Source organism: Phyllobates terribilis, unplaced genomic scaffold, assembly GCF_046119375.1.
Source record: "Phyllobates terribilis strain yellow unplaced genomic scaffold, ASM4611937v1 Scaffold_2__4_contigs__length_985480577, whole genome shotgun sequence".
Classification (NCBI taxonomy): Eukaryota; Metazoa; Chordata; class Amphibia; order Anura; family Dendrobatidae; genus Phyllobates; species Phyllobates terribilis.
The window spans coordinates 51,384,257-51,402,974 of record NW_027362762.1 but is presented as its reverse complement, the minus strand read 5'-3'; the positions used below and the strand labels follow the sequence as shown (position 1 = coordinate 51,402,974).

The window sequence follows — 18,718 nt, the reverse complement described above, 5'->3', positions numbered from 1 at the left end:
TGCTCCCTATGTACAAGAATATAACTACTATAATACTGCCCCTATGTACAAGAATATAACTACTATAATACTGCTCCCTATGTACAAGAATATAACTACTATAATACTGCTCCTATGTACAAGAATATAACTACTATAATACTGCCCCTATGTACAAGAATATAACTACTATAATACTGCTCCCTATGTACAAGAATATAACTACTATAATACTGCTCCTATGTACAAGAATATAACTATTATAATACTGCTCCTATGTACAAGAATATAACTACTATAATACTGCCCCCTATGTACAAGAATATAACTACTATAATACTGCCCCTATGTACAAGAATATAACTACTATAATACTGCCCCCTATGTACAAGAATATAACTACTATAATACTGCCCCCTGTGTACAAGAATATAACTACTATAATACTGCGTCCTATGTACAAGAATATAACTACTATAATACTGCCCCCTATGTACAAGAATATAACTACTATAATACTGCTCCTATGTACAAGAATATAACTACTATAATACTGCCCCCTATGTACAAGAATATAACTACTATAATACTGCCTCTATGTACAAGAATATAACTACTATAATACTGCCCCTATGTACAAGAATATAACTACTGTAATACTGTTCCTATGTACAAGAATATAACTACTATAATACTGCCCCCTATGTACAAGAATATAACTACTATAATACTGCCCCCTATGTACAAGAATATAACTACTATAATACTGCCCCCTATGTACAAGAATATAACTACTATAATACTGCTCATATGTACAAGAATATAACTACTATAATACTGCCCCCTGTGTACAAGAATATAACTACTATAATACTGCGTCCTATGTACAAGAATATAACTACTATAATACTGCCCCCTATGTACAAGAATATAACTACTATAATACTGCCCCCTATGTACAAGAATATAACTACTGTAATACTGTTCCTATGTACAAGAATATAACTACTATAATACTGCCCCCTATGTACAAGAATATAACTACTATAATACTGCTCCTATGTACAAGAATATAACTACTATAATATTGCCCCTATGTGCAAGAATATAACTACTATAATACTGCCCCCTATGTACAAGAATATAACTACTATAATACTGCTCCTATGTACAAGAATATAACTACTGTAATACTGTTCCTATGTACAAGAATATAACTACTATAATACTGCCCCCTATGTACAAGAATATAACTACTATAATACTGCTCCTATGTACAAGAATATAACTACTATATTATTGCCCCTATGTGCAAGAATATAACTACTATAATACTGCCCCCTATGTACAAGAATATAACTACTATAATACTGCTCCTATGTACAAGAATATAACTACTATAATACTGCCCCCTATGTACAAGAATATAACTACCATAATACTGCCCCCTATGTACAAGAATATAACTACTATAATACTGCCCCTATGTACAAGAATATAACTATTATAATACTGCCCCTATGTACAAGAATATAACTATTATAATACTGCCCCTATGTACAAGAATATAACTACTATAATACTGCCCCTATGTACAAGAATATAACTACTATAATACTGCTCCCTATGTACAAGAATATAACTACTATAATACTGCCCCTATGTACAAGAATATAACTACTATAATACTGCTCCTATGTACAAGAATATAACTACTATAATACTGCTCCTATGTACAAGAATATAACTACTATAATACTGCTCCCTATGTACAAGAATAGAACTACTATAATACTGCTCCTATGTACAAGAATAGAACTACTATAATACTGCTCCCTATGTACAAGAATATAACTACTAAAATTTGACCCTCTGTAAACATTAATTATCACAACTTTCTGTAATATTTTATTGCAGCAAATCACATTTTTCACACTGGATGCAGGAAATCTTGGTAAATAATTCCGCAGGTGAAGGGCACATTTTCCACATTTATTCATGTATAGACTGCATTTTAAAATGGTCCTAGTATTTCCTCCAGAGACTTTCTTGCTGTCTGGCTTCTTTTTCTGCAGATAAGAAAGTCAAACCTTGGCCTTTTTATACCTGTTATGTAAATGTCCTCCAAGGCCAGAATTCCCCTGGGTTGCGGAATTTAAAACAATGATTGACTTCCATTGTAGAAATATCACATTTCCATGTCTGCGATCAGCTGAACTCTTTCTTTTCTTTTCTTTTTCTTATACAGACAGGTTATTCTTAATTATTTCATACATCAGAGCCTTAAGAGTATTTCTTCCTGATGACAAGAAGAAACGATTTTTTGATAGCTCCACCGTTCACTTGGAGGGTCTCCGGTGGAGTAGAGTGGTCATATTATAGAACTCCTAGTTTTTCACTGTTATTAATTCTGACGCGCCCCTGGGCCTGTGTCGCGCTGCGTTGCGCACGCGGGAGCTTACCCGGAGCCGGATCTCTTGAGGGTTGTAGTCTCGTGGCGGTGACCCGGTCCGTGCCCAGGGAGTCAAACTGAGCGGCGATGTAACAGCGGTAGATGCAGGACGACTACGCCACCCGTTGAATGCAGCTATGGAGCTGCCGCTGCAGGACAGTCCGCTGAGGCCGGTGGATGGATGGTGCAGCGTAGATGGTATAACCCCCAACGGGAGGGGTATGGCCTCAGGGCAGCAGATGTGGATGATGGGGGTAGCAGGAACCACTCAGAGACGGTGCGGTGTAATTCAGGGTCTTTACTGGTAACAACGATAGACCCTCCCGGAGTACTTGCTAGTGAACGGGGCCTGGTCAGTCCTTGAGCAGATGGGATCTCCCCTGGCCAGGCGGAGTTGTAGGCCTCCCAAACTGACTGTACTCTTCTGGCTACCTTGCTAGAAGCGGATATAAGTAGCCCACGTCCCTGAGTGTACCGTGTGATGCTCACCCGTATGGCCGGTGACTCGGGGCCTTCTAATGGCTTCCGCTCCACGATGGCGGTGCTGGTCCCACGCGTGTGACCGTGCCTTCGGGTTTCTGGGCCTGAGGACCTGAAATCCCCTGCCGGTCGGCTTCTGCTGCTGGGTAAGAGTTAGTCCCCACAGCCTCGGACGCCGGGTCCGGTAAGAAAGCTTCTCAGTCAGGGCGAGCTCTGCAGCTGCCAGCCCCTGACTCGTAGTAGTATTGCTTCTGCTGTTTCTTGTCTCTACTCTCCTTGACTGCTAACCCTGCTTCAGCCCCGGGTTTATATAGGGGAAGTCCTTCCCCTCCCAAGACTGGGCAGGAGGTGTGGCATGCACAGGATCCCTGACCAAAGGACCTCCCACCTGCTCTCAGACATAACATCTCTATCACTGTGGCAACCAGACCCCTGGGGTGTCACAATTCCATTGGATGATGCCAATATCAAAATTGAGAGGAGCCCTTCACTGTGAAGATGGGGCTGCTAAATATCACTTAGCCCCAAAGGCATACCCTCTCAATCAAGTTAGTAGCCCGTTGGGACTCGGTTGTCCTTGAAGGGTACACCGTTGTGACCCGAGGCCTTAAAACGAAGTCTCTGACAACAATGGTGTTTATAATAGAAACCACGCTCAGCAAAACTCCCAATTGGGGCCTGTAAACAGAACCTAACCTTCGATGCAGGCTCCCACCCCCTTCTTAAACATTCTCAGCCATTCACTCAGATATGGAAGACCTCACGTAACCCTTCCAGAAACACCCAAGAAATTAAAATAGCCATGCCACTATGTTTTAGGACAAGGCGATTTCTTTTCTAGTCCTCTTGTTGACACGCCATGGATGTTCAATTGGTGCCGACCAATTAGGCTTCCATTATACAGATGCTTTAAATTGGTGATAGCTGACATTTTTTACCTTTTGGGCATTAGAATAATACTTGATTGGTGGAACCGGGAGAGAAGCATGGGTTACCACTCCAATCTGACCAATCATATCTTGGGCTGTGTAATAACCCTAGTTAGCAGTTGGCTGAGACAGTTTGATGAATAAGATCTGAATAGAGATGAACTAAGCAATTTGCGGGACCCTGGTCCAGTGGCCATGTCTGTGGTTGCCGTGTACAGGAGCTCTGCTGGCATCCCCAGCGTCTCTTCTGATTTGCAGCATCGTTGTGACTTGCACACGTAACATCATGGGTTCTGGCAGGTAGGTTGCGATTTGCTGGGCTTCCATCCAGACCTCTGATTTGGCCTCTGGACCAGGGTACTGCAAATCGATTTGCTCAGCTCCAGATGTGAGCTGTTCACACTAGTGTCTCCAGCACAGACAAGATAGGATGTCCTGGCCTTCAATAGTCAAGACTTCTACAGACCTTGTGTGTTTGTTTGAAGTTCTCGTTAGCTGGGGAAAGTTGCGTTGAATAATAAGTGGCCATACGGCCTTGGATTCCTGCTGCTTGAGAAGAATTAAGTTGGTTGAGACTAGTTGTGTTGGAGTTAAACTTTTTGGTGTTCCTGTCTATCCAACGACGAAGATGATGATCCTTTAAGTCAATTCCCCATGAATTGGTATGATGCAATTGATAATTTCTTTCTACTAAACTGTCAAGTAATTGAGTGCTTACCATCTCGGTGTTCATTTGGTGGCATGTCATGTCATCGATGGTGGGACGATGTGTGAAGAGAGCTTCTACAGTCATGTGTCTGTAGATAGTATTCATCCCAAAACGAGGAAAACAATGGTGTTATAGTAGTATTGTTCATAAATGGAGTCTTGATGGACCTCTTAAATGTAAGGGAACCATAAGTCTAAATGTACTCTTATTTGCTTTTTTCGTACAGAAAAGACAAGACTATCATTCCCTGTTATCTGCCATTTCAGAGTTTTGGAGCAGCTGATCAGTGTTTTTTCAAGTCTAGTCTCCGTGTGATCACTACTTTCTATATATCCCGAGTGCGTAGAACCTTCAGAGACATTTTCCATCGATAAGTGTGAAATATATCAGCTGCTGCTCTTATAAAGCTTTCTATTATAAGCTCATGTTTCTTTAACTAAGCCCACTAATCATTGGATCCCTTCGCATATGTTAAGTATTACCTCCACGTTTTCAGATTTGTAGTAAATGCTCTAATAGGGGGAAGGATCTGTGTTGCTAGTGTCTTGTTTTTCCTCACTCGCATCGGAACATGTCTCGGTTGTCCATCACGAACCACTTTAAAGAGAAGGCGTCTTGTAGTTCTCAAAGAGCCAGATTTAAGGCTTGGATTTCTCAGCTAATATATTCCATGTGCGGTGTTCAGCTTTGCTTCGAGTTAGTACAAACATCAGGATATGGGGAATAAGTGGAGATAAGAATCACACGTGGTGGAAGCTGAGGGATCTGTCTGGGTTTTCACCTCCTTGGTGCTCACTGGTTCTTTGGTTGAAGCTCCATTACCAGGAAATGTAGCATGACCTCCAAACTGTAAATCATAAGTGATTGTAAACCCATTTCCAAAGACCCCATTAGGACATTTCAAGGTAGCATATTTTGTTTGGGACTCTTGTCTTTTGGATTGGAGCAGGAGGAAGAGTTCTCGCCCCAGGGGACTTTCTGTGTATCATAGAGACTTGCTCATGGTGTAGATTGCTTAAACTTTTGTTTTGACCCTAAATTGACCCGTATTGCACATCTTTGAGTTAAATTCTACCCACTCTACCACCTTTATGTCAAACTTTTCACTAGAAAAGAATACCAGGACATCGTTATTCGCTACATTTTGGATCCCTCACCATTGTGGCCTTTTGGCCAACGTGTCAGAAGATATCATCCTGGGAATAGCAAAGACTTATGTGCCATTAAGCAAGTTCATGGGGCAGCTGAAAAGCCATAAAAAAGGAGAAGGGTCCTTGGGTATATGTTGAATTCTTCTTAGCCATTGCATGGTCTTGAGCAATGAAGAAGAAAAACATGTTCTCAATTGATGAGGTTATGTGGCGGCATGAACCAGCACCAGAAAGTGTGACCAATTTCAGTCTTTTCCTACGGGGCCTCTTTCTTTCTTTTCGAACCCTTATTTTATTCCACCATAACTTGGGCAAAGAAGCAAGTCCTGTTGTCTCAACTTGTGAGGGATATGGCCTGGACCAGCACCAGTAATTATGACCAATTTTAGTCTCTGGCTACAGGGCCTCTCTTGTTTTCGAATCCATATTTTAGACCACCATAACTTAGGCAAAGAAGCAAGTCTTATTGTCTCAATTGGTGAAGGAAACAATGGCATGGACCAGGACCAGAAAGTGTGACCAATTTTAGTCTTTCCTAGGAGGCCTCTTTTTTTTTTTTCAAACCAATATTTTAGTCCACCATAACTTGGGCAGAGAAACAAGTCCTATTGTCTCAGTTGGTGAGGGATATGGTGGCATGGACCAGCACTAGAAAGGATGATCAATGTTGGTCTCTGCCTACGGAGCTTCTCTTCTTTTCCAGCCCAAATTTTAGTCCATCATGCCACCGGATTCCTCACCAAGTGAGACAATAGGACTTGAGGAATCCGGTGGCATGGACCAGCACCACAGATTGTATCTGTATATTGGGCTCCTGTTCTTTTCGACCCTTTATTTTAGATTACCGTATTTTTTAATGATTGTTACCTTCAGGATTTTTGTGCAATCTCTGCCCTTTATGTCAAAAAATTCTAAAATACTGCTACATAGAATATTCTTGATGCTTGTGTATTGCAGCTTGAAGCAAAAAATTCTCAGAATTCTTGTTTTGTTTTTTTTCTTCTCTGAACCTGATTTCAATTTCACAGCGTTTTTTTTTTTTCTCTTACAATACACAACCATCAGAGGGAAATGTGACCGCTCCAACAACACTTTAGGAATTCATTACATGTGAGTCGGCAGGGCGGGTAGGAATATCATGAATGGATATTATGCCGGGGTCAACGTGGTCAGCTTACCCAATGATCACAATCACATGTACAGACTGGAAAATGCACGATGGATCAATAAATTAATAGGTGGTGTAACCTTGTAGCCTTTTTGAAGTGCTTTAATGGAAAACACAAGTTCCTGCCTTTACTTTTTGCAATTTTCCTGACAACCGCGCCTGACATCTATTTAACACTGATGGTCTCCGAAATGATAGGCTGCAGAATCTTTTTCTATTTTTTTTTCCCACTCTTCTCAGTGAATTGCTCTCTTGTTGTGTCACAATACTGATAATGAAGCTGCGGCGGCGTATTACACTCTCTCGGAAAATCCGTCTTCTTCCCAAAGTGGAGCTTTTACGTACCAACGAATGATAATGGGGGGAAGGGCGGTGTTTTGTTTTTTTTTTCTTGAAAACTTTGAGAAGAATGAAACTTGGACATCTGTCATAATCTAAAATGACTGAAAATGCACGGAAGGTATAGAGCAGAAGTAGCGTATGTAAGTTGGGGAGCTAGGGCCCAAGGAGGTGCACGATATCTTAGGAAAAGGTACTGTAGTTGAGGCCAACCTAAGCTTAGGTCCTTCTCTACTCTTAGGGGGCCACAGAGCGACTTTTCAATGTTATCAAGTTCTTAAAGTAATGGCATTTTTATCAATTCTTTAGGCTATATTTTTCTATTTCTATTCTTTTTTTTCCTATTGTAGAATCAGTGGATGACTGTCCCAGTAACTGTTACGGAAATGGAGAATGTGTGGCTGGAAACTGCCACTGCTTCTTGGGATTTCTTGGACCAGACTGTGGAAGAGGTAAGAAAAAAATAGGGGTTTTTTTTGTTTGTTTTTGGTAGAAGAATTGGAAATAAGTTGAAGGAGTGTGTGCCATAGAGGCAGTCCCTGTGGCTTCTATGAGACCTACAGAGAGACGGTATGGGATAGGGTTAGCATGAATTACAGTTATAGGAGAATTGTACTGTGGTGTTGGATAGGGTCAATAGGACCATCTGTTACGAGTGGTATGGAGTCTTGTGTGGGTTTCCAAGACCTTCTTTTACAAGTGGTGCAGAGTCAGGTGTTGTATTGGGTGACCAGGACCTTCTGTTAGGACTGGTGCAGACTAAAGCTGCCTGACTAAGGCTCCTGTCCGGAGCTGAAAACCGGTTTGTGATCTATTAGTCTGTAAAATCTAATAAAGGTAAGTTTATTTGCCAGCTATTGAACACTCAACTTCTTTTGGGTACCACACGTTGCCGAATTCCAATCTTATGTTAACCCGCTCAACTCCTGAGCGCGTTCTCTTCTTGTGCCATCTCCTACTACAAGTGAAACCTACATACTGGTCACCTTTTACCACTGTACCATCTTAACGCCACCAAAATCGTAATTTTCTACATCTATTACGAGGGGTACAGAGTGTTGTGTGGGATGGGTCTCCAAGACCTTCGTATGCAAGTGGTGCAGAGTCTGTTGTTGCATGGGGTCACCAAGACCTTCTGTTATGAGTGGCACAGAATCTATTGTAGGATGCTTTTCCAGGCCCTACTCTTGGGAGTGTTTAGGACCGTAGTATCGGATGCGGTCAACAGGACCTTCTGTTACAAGTCGGGCAGTCTGGTGTTGCATGTGGTCACCACGACTACCTTTTACAAGTGGTTTTGCCTGTGACGTAGGATGGGGTCACTAGGACCTTCTGTTATGTTTGGTTAGAAGAGTGCTGTGGAATGAAGTCACTAGAACCTCCTGTTAGGAGTGATTATGAATATAGTATAGTACAGGGTCCCCTGGACCTCCTACTGTGAGAGGTTATGACTGTAGTTTGGGAAGGAGTCACCAGGACTTACTTTTATGAATGCTTTCTGCTGAGGTGTCAGATTTGGTTACCAGGACCTTCTCTTAATGCGAGGATAAGAGTGTGGTGTGCGATGAGGTCTCTGGATCCTCCTTTAATGAATCGTTAGGACTAAATTGTGGGACTGGAACACCAGGATCTCTTGTTACTAATGGTTAGGACTGTGTTCTGGACTAAGATTTCTAAGACCTGTTTTAAATAATTAGTATAGTAGTGTGGGATGGGGTCACCAAGACCTTCTGTTATGAATATTTTGGACTGAGGTGCAAGATGGGGTCACCGTAACCTCTTCTGATCTGAGATTAGGAGTGTGACATGGGGTGAGATTTCTAGGACTGCCTGTTACATGTAGTGGGGGATGGGGTCCCTGGGACTTCCTTTTAAGAGTGTGTTGATTTCTAGGACTTCCTGTTATAAATTATTATAATAGTGGTGTGGGATGGGGTCACCAGGACCTCCTCTTATGGATAGGTTAAGACTGTGATTTGTGGTGGGTCCCTGGGACCTCCTGATGTGAGTGGTTAGTATGTCATGGGATGAGATTTCTAGGATCTCCCATTATAAATGATTAGGCCAGTAGTGTGAGATAGGGTCACCAGGACCTGCTCTTATGGATAGGTTAAGACTGTGATTTGTGGTGGGTCCCTGGGACCTCCTGATGTGAGTGGTTAGTGTGTCATGGGATGAGATTTCTAGGACCTCCCATTATAAATGATTAGTCCAGTAGTGTGAGATGGGGTTACCAGGACCTCCTATTATGAGTGTTTTGAACTAAGGTGTAAGATGGAGTCCTGAGAACCTCATCATATGTGAAGTTAGGAGTATGGCGTGTGGTGGAGTCACCAAGATCTCCTGTTATGGATGGTTGGGAGTGTGCAAGAGTGAAACGCTCCTGGAAAGGGTGTGTATTTATCTTGGTAGGATTTGCCTTTATCCTATGTCGTGGAGCAAGTTCAGAGAAGAGCGACCAGAATGGTGACTGGTCTGCAAACCATGTCCTATGAGGAACGGTTGCAGGATTTGGGAATGTTTAGCTTGCAAAAAAGAAGACTGAGAGGAGACTTAATAGCTGTCTACAAATATGTCAAGGGCTGTCACATTGTAGAAGGATCATCTTTATTCTCATTTGCACAAGGAAAGACTAGAAGCAATGGGAGGAGACACAGATTAGATATTAGAAAAAACTTTGACAGTTAGGGTGATTAATGAGTGGAACAGGCTGCCACGAGAGGTGGTGAGTTCTCCTTCAATGGACGTCTTCAAACAGAGGCTGGACAGACATCTGTCTGAGATGATCTAGTGAATCCTGCTTTGAGCAGGGGGTTGGACCAGATGACCCAGGAGGTCCCTTCCAACTCTACCATTCTATGATTCTATGATATCTGTGGTGGGCGGTCAGAGGACCACTATTTGGACAGCAGAAAAGATAGAGCACCTCTCAAACCGAGATGAGGACTGGGCCTAGAGGGTTGTAATAAGTTGTCAGGAGTGTGATGGTCATTTCTAGACTATTATGGTGGTTATCCTTTATAATGTGACCCCTTTACCCCCAGCATCCTGCCCGGTGTTGTGCAGCGGTAACGGACAGTACATGAAGGGGCGATGTCTCTGCCACAGCGGCTGGAAAGGTGCCGAGTGTGATGTCCCCACCAACCAGTGCATTGACGTGACCTGCAGCAATCATGGTACCTGCATTATTGGCACCTGCATCTGCAACCCCGGCTACAAAGGAGAGAACTGTGAAGAAGGTAAAAACATTAAATTGGAAATATGTCATCAATTGCAGCGGAGGTCCCATATACATTTGTTTTTATTAATTATTCCCCATTAATTGAATTTAAAAAAAGAAGATGGTTTAGGATGTTTTGCTCTTGGCAAAATTGGAACAGAAGTCAGAAGGATGGATGAGAATACAAGACAATGGGGAGAGGACGCAGCTGAAGGAGTCCAGAGCCGTAACCAGCAAAACATTCCCGGGTGGAAAAACAAAACCAATCCCTGGATCTTATTATAGTGAGGAGGGGGCGACCTGTAATATCTGCAGAGCAGGGGCCGTTCTTCATGCAGAGGTGCCAGGGTAACGCTTCTTTGGACTCCTGAATTCTCAGTCTCGACAGGTTAGCAAGATACACACTATGGAAGCTCTGCACTGCGATGGACAGATAGATATGGGACAGATGGATACAGTCATGGCTGAAAATGTTGACACCCTTGAAATTGTTCCAGAAAATGAAGTATTTCTCCTAGAAAATGTTTTGCAATTACACACGTTTTGTTACATACATGTTTATTTCATTTACGTGTATTGGAACAACACAAAAAAAAGGCAAATTGGACATAATTTCACACAAAACCCCAAAAATGGGCCGGATAAAATTGTTGGCGCCTTTCTAAAATTATGGCTAAACAACTTTGTTTCAAGCATGTGATGCTCGTTCATACTCACCTGTGGGAAGTAACAAGTGTGGGCAATATGAAAATCACACCTGAAACCAGATAAAAGGAGAGAAGTTGACTCCAGTCTTTGCATTGTGTGTCTGTGTGTGCGACACGAAGCATGGAGAACAGAAAGAGGAGAAGAGAACTGTCTGAGGACTTGTAACCTTGAGATTATTGAAAGATGGATATTAAATAAAGAAATGGATAGATAAATAGATCATTTTTTCCATAAAACAATCTCCTCCTCGGTTATAGACAAACTCTCGCAGTCCAGTTCATTCCTTCCTGAAGGACATTGGATTTATCAGTTCTCATTAGCTCAGCTTGGTTACAAGTGTAAGGTCAGCACAGCTAGAGTCGATATTTCTCCCGCTGCCCCTGATGGACACTGTTTGGTGACGTGTAGCTTTAAGAATGTAATTCCACTGCAGAAATCCATTAATTATATGGATTAAATGAATTTAGGTTGTGTTAATATCACTGTTTGCTACTTGACACAAAGGTTTACAGCTCTTCAGATTCCTTTCCTAATAAATGAAGGTAGAAATTCACATTATATACAATAGTATACATAGTCTTCCCATGCTAACCTGCATACATTGTATGGGCTACCAGGAGGGATGGTGAATGTGAAAACTGCTCTAAACACATCATCAGTCTCAAAAATGTATGTTTCTTTCCACTAGACAAATGGCATCTATTATAATACTGCCCTATAAAGAGAAAAGTATGTATAATATTATACATACCTGTAAAGACAAGAATATAACTGCTATAATCCTGCCCTCTATGTACAAGAATATAACTACTATAATACTGCCCCCTATGTACAAGAATATAACTACTATAATACTGCCCGCTATGTACAAGAATATAACTACTATAATACTGCTCCTATGTACAAGAATATAACTACTATAATACTGCCTCTATGTACAAGAATATAACTACTATAATACTGCCTCTATGTACAAGAATATAACTACTATAATACTGCCCCCTATGTACAAGAATATAACTACTATAATACTGCCCCCTATGTACAAGAATATAACTACTATAATACTGCTCCTATATACAAGAATATAACCACTATAATACTGCCCCCTATGTACAAGAATATAACTACTATAATACTGCCCCCTATGTACAAGAATATAACTACTATAATGCTGCTCCTATGTACAAGAATATAACTACTATAATACTGCCCCTATGTACAAGAATATAACTACTATAATACTGCTCCCTATGTACAAGAATATAACTACTATAATACTGCTCCTATGTGCAAGAATATAACTACTATAATACTGCTCCCTATGTACAAGAATATAACTACTATAATACTGCTCCTATATACAAGAATATAACTACTATAATACTGCCCCTATGTACAAGAATATAACTACTATAATACTGCTCCCTATGTACAAGAATATAACTACTATAATACTGCTCCTATGTACAAGAATATAACTACTATAATACTGCCCCCTATGTACAAGAATATAACTACTATAATGCTGCTCCTATGTACAAGAATATAACTACTATAATACTGCTCCCTATGTACAAGAATATAACTACTATAATACTGCTCCCTATGTACAAGAATATAACTACTATAATACTGCCCCCTATGTACAAGAATATAACTACTATAATACTGCTCCTATGTATAAGAATATAACTACTATAATACTGCTCCTATGTACAAGAATATAACTACTATAATACTGCTCCTATATACAAGAATATAACTACTATAATACTGCCCCCTATGTACAAGAATATAACTACTATAATACTGCTCCTATGTACAAGAATATAACTACTATAATACTGCTCCTATGTACAAGAATATAACTACTATAATACTGCTCCTATGTACAAGAATATAACTACTATAATACTGCTCCTATGTACAAGAATATAACTACTATAATACTGCCCCCTATGTACAAGAATATAACTACTATAATACTGCTCCTATATACAAGAATATAACTACTATAATACTGCTCCTATGTACAAGAATATAACTACTATAATACTGCTCCTATGTACAGGAATATAACTACTATAATACTGCTCCTTATATACTAGAATATAACTACTATAATACTGCCCCCTATGTACAAGAATATAACTACTATAATACTGCTCCTTATATACTAGAATATAACTACTATAATACTGCCCCCTATGTACAAGAATATAACTACTATAATACTGCTCCTATGTACAAGAATGTAACTACTATAATACTGCTCCTATATACAAGAATATAACTACTATAATACTGCTCCTGTGTACAAGAATATAACTACTATAATACTGCTCCTTATATACTAGAATATAACTACTATAATACGACTTATATGTAGAAGAATATTAGAAGTCTAGGTTTTAGTGAGTGAATCCAGGGTAATCTTTACAGGCACAGTGTGAAGATTTATTATAGTTTTGTCTTGCATCCAACTTTCTGAGCCAGGAAAGCTCTAAGGTCGCATTCACCCCAATATCCACAATGGCGCAGTCGTTGAAAAAGAATCAAAGCCCAACAAAGAAAGTGTATCTAATCCTGTCCCAGAGAATGCAGCCAAAAACCTAGGGAGTGGGGGAGGAGTGATAGCGGCCATTGTATCAGCCTTCTCATGAAAGGATCTCATTTCAACATGAAAAATGGTCATAGGATTATGATAAATGGGGCGCTGTGACACGTACATTCTCCTCTCATAATCCGGGGTCGGAGCGCTGAGGCAGCAGAATAGCCTTCCCTATGTGACAGAGACCCTTTTAAAAACCTGTCTCTCTCTTCCCATTGACCTTCAGAGTAAGTGATTAATGACGGAGCGCTCTGTGTTTGTCATCTGTTGGAGGGTCCTCTCGCCCAGCGCTCATCCCATCTGCTGTGTGTAGAGTGCTGCCCACCGGCTCCTTCTTCCTTCTCATTAATGGCCACTTCATTCCAGCTTCCTTTTTTGTTGTTGCTTTCCATGATACAATAAAGCCAGTGGATCTCATAGATTTCACCTTACCTTTATACATTTTAAGTTAATTAAATTCCAAAAAATATAGTAATAAAACAAATTTTGAATTAAAACAAAAATAACTTTTTTGAAAAAAGAAATCTGTGTCCTCAATATGGTGCACGGCATCTGGATCTTGAATTATAACGAGATTGATCTTCTCCTCCAGTTGAGTTTCATAGTTTATAAGGCCGTAAAAAGACAAGCGTCCATCCAGTTCAGCCTATTTCTTGTGCACTGCAGCTATTCCGCAGCGTTGATCCAGGGGAAGGCAAAAAAACCCATGTGGTATAGGCCAATTTACATCATTGAGGAAAAATTCACTTCCCGACTCCAATCTGGCAGTCCGATTAAATCCCTGGATTAATTAACTATCACTAAGCATAAATAGTTTCATAAAAAGCGTACATGGTTAAAAGTTATCCGAACCAGTCGATTTCTACAAAATCAGCTCATTGGGTAAAAGTGCCTCCCGAGTCTACTTTATACACCTTTTGTCATGTGATGAACAGATTGGACCTGTTCAATTTCAGTATGCCTGATCCTTTGTTTCTGCAGTTGAATTTGCAGGGTCTGTTAATATCTATTACTCCTGGAGGTCTAGGGTAGTTTTAGGTTATATAATATCCCTGTAGGTCTAGGGTCATCATGGGGTATATCTGATATCCCTGGAGGTCTAAGGTGGTTATGGGTTATATCTGATATCCTTGGAGATCTAGGGTGGTTATGGGTTATATCTGATATCCCTGGAGATCTAGGGTGATTATGGGTTATATCTGATATCCCTGGAGATCTAGGGTGGTTAAGGGTTATATCTGATATCCCTGGAGGTCTAAGGTGGTTATGGGTTATATCTGATATCCCTGGAGGTCTAGGGTGGTTATGGGTTATATCTGATATCCCTGGAGATCTAGGGTGGTTATGGGTTATATCTGATATCCCTGGAAGTCTAAGATGGTTATGGGTTATATCTGATATCCCTGGAGATCTAGGGTGGTTATGGGTTATATCTGATATCCTTGGAGATCTAGGGTGATTATGGGTTATATCTGATATCCCTGGAGATCTTGGGTGGTTATGGGTTATATCTGATATCCCTGGAGATCTAGGGTGGTTATGGGTTATATCTGATATCCCTCAAGATCTAGGGTGGTTATGGGTTATATCTGATATCCCTGGAGGTCTAGGGTGGTTATGGGTTATATCTGATATCCCTGGAGATTTAGGGTGGTTATGGGTTATATCTGATATCCCTCGAGATCTAGGGTGGTTATGGGTTATATCTGATATCCCTCGAGATCTAGGGTGGTTATGGGTTATATCTGATATCCCTGGAGATTTAGGGTGGGTATGGGTTATATCTGATATCCCTCGAGATCTAGGGTGGTTATGGGTTATATCTGATATCCCTTGGAGGTCTAGGGTGGTTATGGGTTATATCTGGTATCCCTTGGAGGTCTAGGGTGGTTATGGGTTATATCTGATATCCCTGGAGGTCTAGGGTGGTTATGGGTTATATCTGATATCCCTTGGAGGTCTAGGGTGGTTATGGGGTGTATCTGATATCCCTTGGAGGTCTAGGGTGGTTATGGGTTATATCTGATATCCCTGGAGGTCTAGGGTGGTTATGGGTTATATCTGGTATCCCTTGGAGGTCTAGGGTGGTTATGGGTTATATCTGATATCCCTGGAGGTCTAGGGTGGTTATGGGTTATATCTGATATCCCTTGGAGGTCTAGGGTGGTTATGGGGTGTATCTGATATCCCTGGAGGTCTAGGGTGGTTATGGGGTGTATCTGATATCCCTGAAGGTCTAGAGTGATTGTGGTTTAAAAGGTAATCTATCTAGAGGTCTAGGGTAGGTTTGGATTAATATGTAATGTCCCTGGTCATGTAGTGGGTACATGGTTACATTTCTAATATCAATTTAGGTGTAGGGGTGGTTATGGATTAATATCCAAATTCTGTGGTGGCCTTGGCGTTGTTATGGGTTACTATCTCATATCCTTTGAGGTCTGTGGTGGTTATGGGTTATAGTCCAAAACCTCTGAAGGTCTAGTGGGTCAAATATCAGTTGGTATAAGGGCCTCCAGAGTCTCCTTACAGAAGATGTCTAGGGAAAGACTGATTGGACATGTTCAATTTCAATATGCCTGACCCTTTGTTCCTGTAGACCGATTCCTGCCAGACAGAAAAACAAACAAACAAAAAAAAAACACTTTTATGTTCCGTAACCGGACAGTTAAGATTTCTGTGTGGCAATAGTAGAGTGACATGTGTGGTCCCTATGGTTATATAAGGACTGTAGTGTGCAGACATAGGACACCACTCCATGATCCTATGGCGGAATACTTCATTATTACTGTGCCGCATTGAGCGTGCGAGAGTGTGTACAGATCCAAGAGAAAAACTTCTACATGAGTCCTAAGGTATAACAAGAAACAAAGGGTCCTGTAGACGTCTGAAGGAGAGAAGCCGCATTATGGTCCTATACCGATCTAAGCTGGTGAAGCGGATGGAAAGTCAACCACAATTCAGGAAAGCCAGTCTTAATGGCCCTGTGATAAAAATACATTTTGTGACCACAACTTATTGGATAAAGGCAATGACTTTTTATATCGACCAATAATGGACTGGGTATTTATTTGCAAAGATTTTATCTATCCAATTGGGTGGTCTGGTATCAAAAAATATCAATGGTAAGTCCAATATTTTATTCTTATGAATCCAGTAATTATAAATAGGCTGCTAATTATTTATATAGTCAAAAAATTTTTTTTTTTTCAAATCATATATATTTAAATTCACATATATAATTAGTTAACCTAAATTCTAAACTAATTCAAAGTATCTAAAAAATAAATTACACTATACATTTTCCGTTGTCTATCTGTATTATAGCCATAGATTTTCAATGATGTTCAGATCAGGGAACTGTGAGGGCCATTGTAAAACCTTCAGCTTGTGCCTTTTGAGGTCGTCTATTGTGAATTTTAACGTGTTTAGGATCATTATCCATTTGTAGAATCATCCTCTTTTCACCTTCAGCTTTTTTACAGATGGTGTTATGTTTGCATCAACAATTTGTTGAAATTTAATTGAATCCATTCTTCCCTCTACCAGTGAAATGTTCCATGTGCCATTGACTGCAACACAACCCCAAAGCATGATTGATCCACCACCATGCTTAATGGTTGGCAAGATGTTGTTTTCCTGAAATTCTGTGCCCTTTTTTCTCCACGCATACCTTTGATCATTGTGGCCACAGACTTCTATTTAACCTCATCGGTCCACAGGACTTGGTTCCAAAATACATCAGGCTTGTTTAGATGTTCTTTTGCACTTCTGATGCTGAATTTTATGGTGAGGACGCAGGAGAGGTTTTCTTCTGATGTCTCTCCCATGAAGGCCATATTTATGTAGGTGTCTCTGAACAGTAGAACAATGTACCACAACTCCAGAGTCTGCTAAATCTTTCTGAAGGTCTTTTGCAGTCAAGCAGGGGTTCTGATTTACCTCTCTAGCAATCCTATGAGCATCTCTCACTGAAATTTAGCTTGGTCTTCCAGACCATATCTTGACCTCCACTGTTCCTGGTAACTGCCATTTCTTAATTACATTTTGAACTGAGGAAAGGGCAACTTGACAACGCTTTGCTATCTTCTTCTAGCCTTCTCCTGCTTTGTGGCCTCCACCATTTTCTGAGTGCTCGGCAGCTGCTTAGAAGAACCCATGGCTGCTGTCTTTTGCCACAAGGTTAGATGAGGCTGGATCTTTATATAAAGCTGGGAAATCTGCATCACCTGACCTTTCCTAATGATGATAGTGACCAAGCCATAACCCTAACAGGCTAATTAACGTCTGAAACCTTGGTCAAAGTCATCTGAGCACACAAATCTCCAAGGGTGCTCAAACTTTTGCATCTGCCCATTTTCCTTTTTGTACTTTTTTAAAATGTAAAAAATGACAATATTTTTTTTTTTTTACCTAAAATACAAAGGAAATGTGTCATCTTTAACTTTAGGCCTTTTAGAGATGATTTCATCTTCCACTTGCTTCACAATAACAGAAATTGTATTATTATTATTCTTTATATATATATATATATATATATATATATATATATATATATATATATATATATATATATATATATATATATATATATATATATGATTATTTTGTATTCGTTATCGATTAGAGGAGAACTAATTCTATTTAAAATACATAATTCTACAAATAATTTTTATTTATTAATTTCTGAATTTTAGTGGACTGTATGGATCCCACATGTTCCGGGCGAGGTGTATGCGTACAAGGCGTGTGTCACTGTGCGGTCGGCTGGGGCGGGACGAGTTGCGAGAATCCCCGTGCTACCTGTTTGGATCAGTGCTCCGGACATGGGACCTTACAAGCCGAAACTGGTATCTGCACCTGCGACCCCAACTGGACAGGTCACGACTGCTCAATAGGTAAGCTTGAGCTTTTATCAATATGGAGGGGTCAAAAAGTGTTCGGTGCTTTTACGTTTTTTTGGGATTTTTTT

At 40.3% G+C, this 18,718-nt stretch overlaps 1 protein-coding gene across 11 annotated transcripts in view; it reads left to right on the top strand.

Annotated features, from left to right (window-relative positions):
* Positions 1–18,718, top strand: part of TENM4 (teneurin transmembrane protein 4) — a 1,569,569-nt gene that overhangs the window by 1,457,477 nt on the left and 93,374 nt on the right. For all 11 annotated transcript variants that reach the window (XM_073661697.1, XM_073661699.1, XM_073661700.1 and 8 more), the window contains 3 exons: positions 7,558–7,659; positions 10,252–10,446; positions 18,444–18,644. In XM_073661697.1, the coding sequence (XP_073517798.1) occupies positions 7,558–7,659; positions 10,252–10,446; positions 18,444–18,644 (498 nt within the window). The remainder of the gene's footprint in view (positions 1–7,557; positions 7,660–10,251; positions 10,447–18,443; positions 18,645–18,718) is intronic.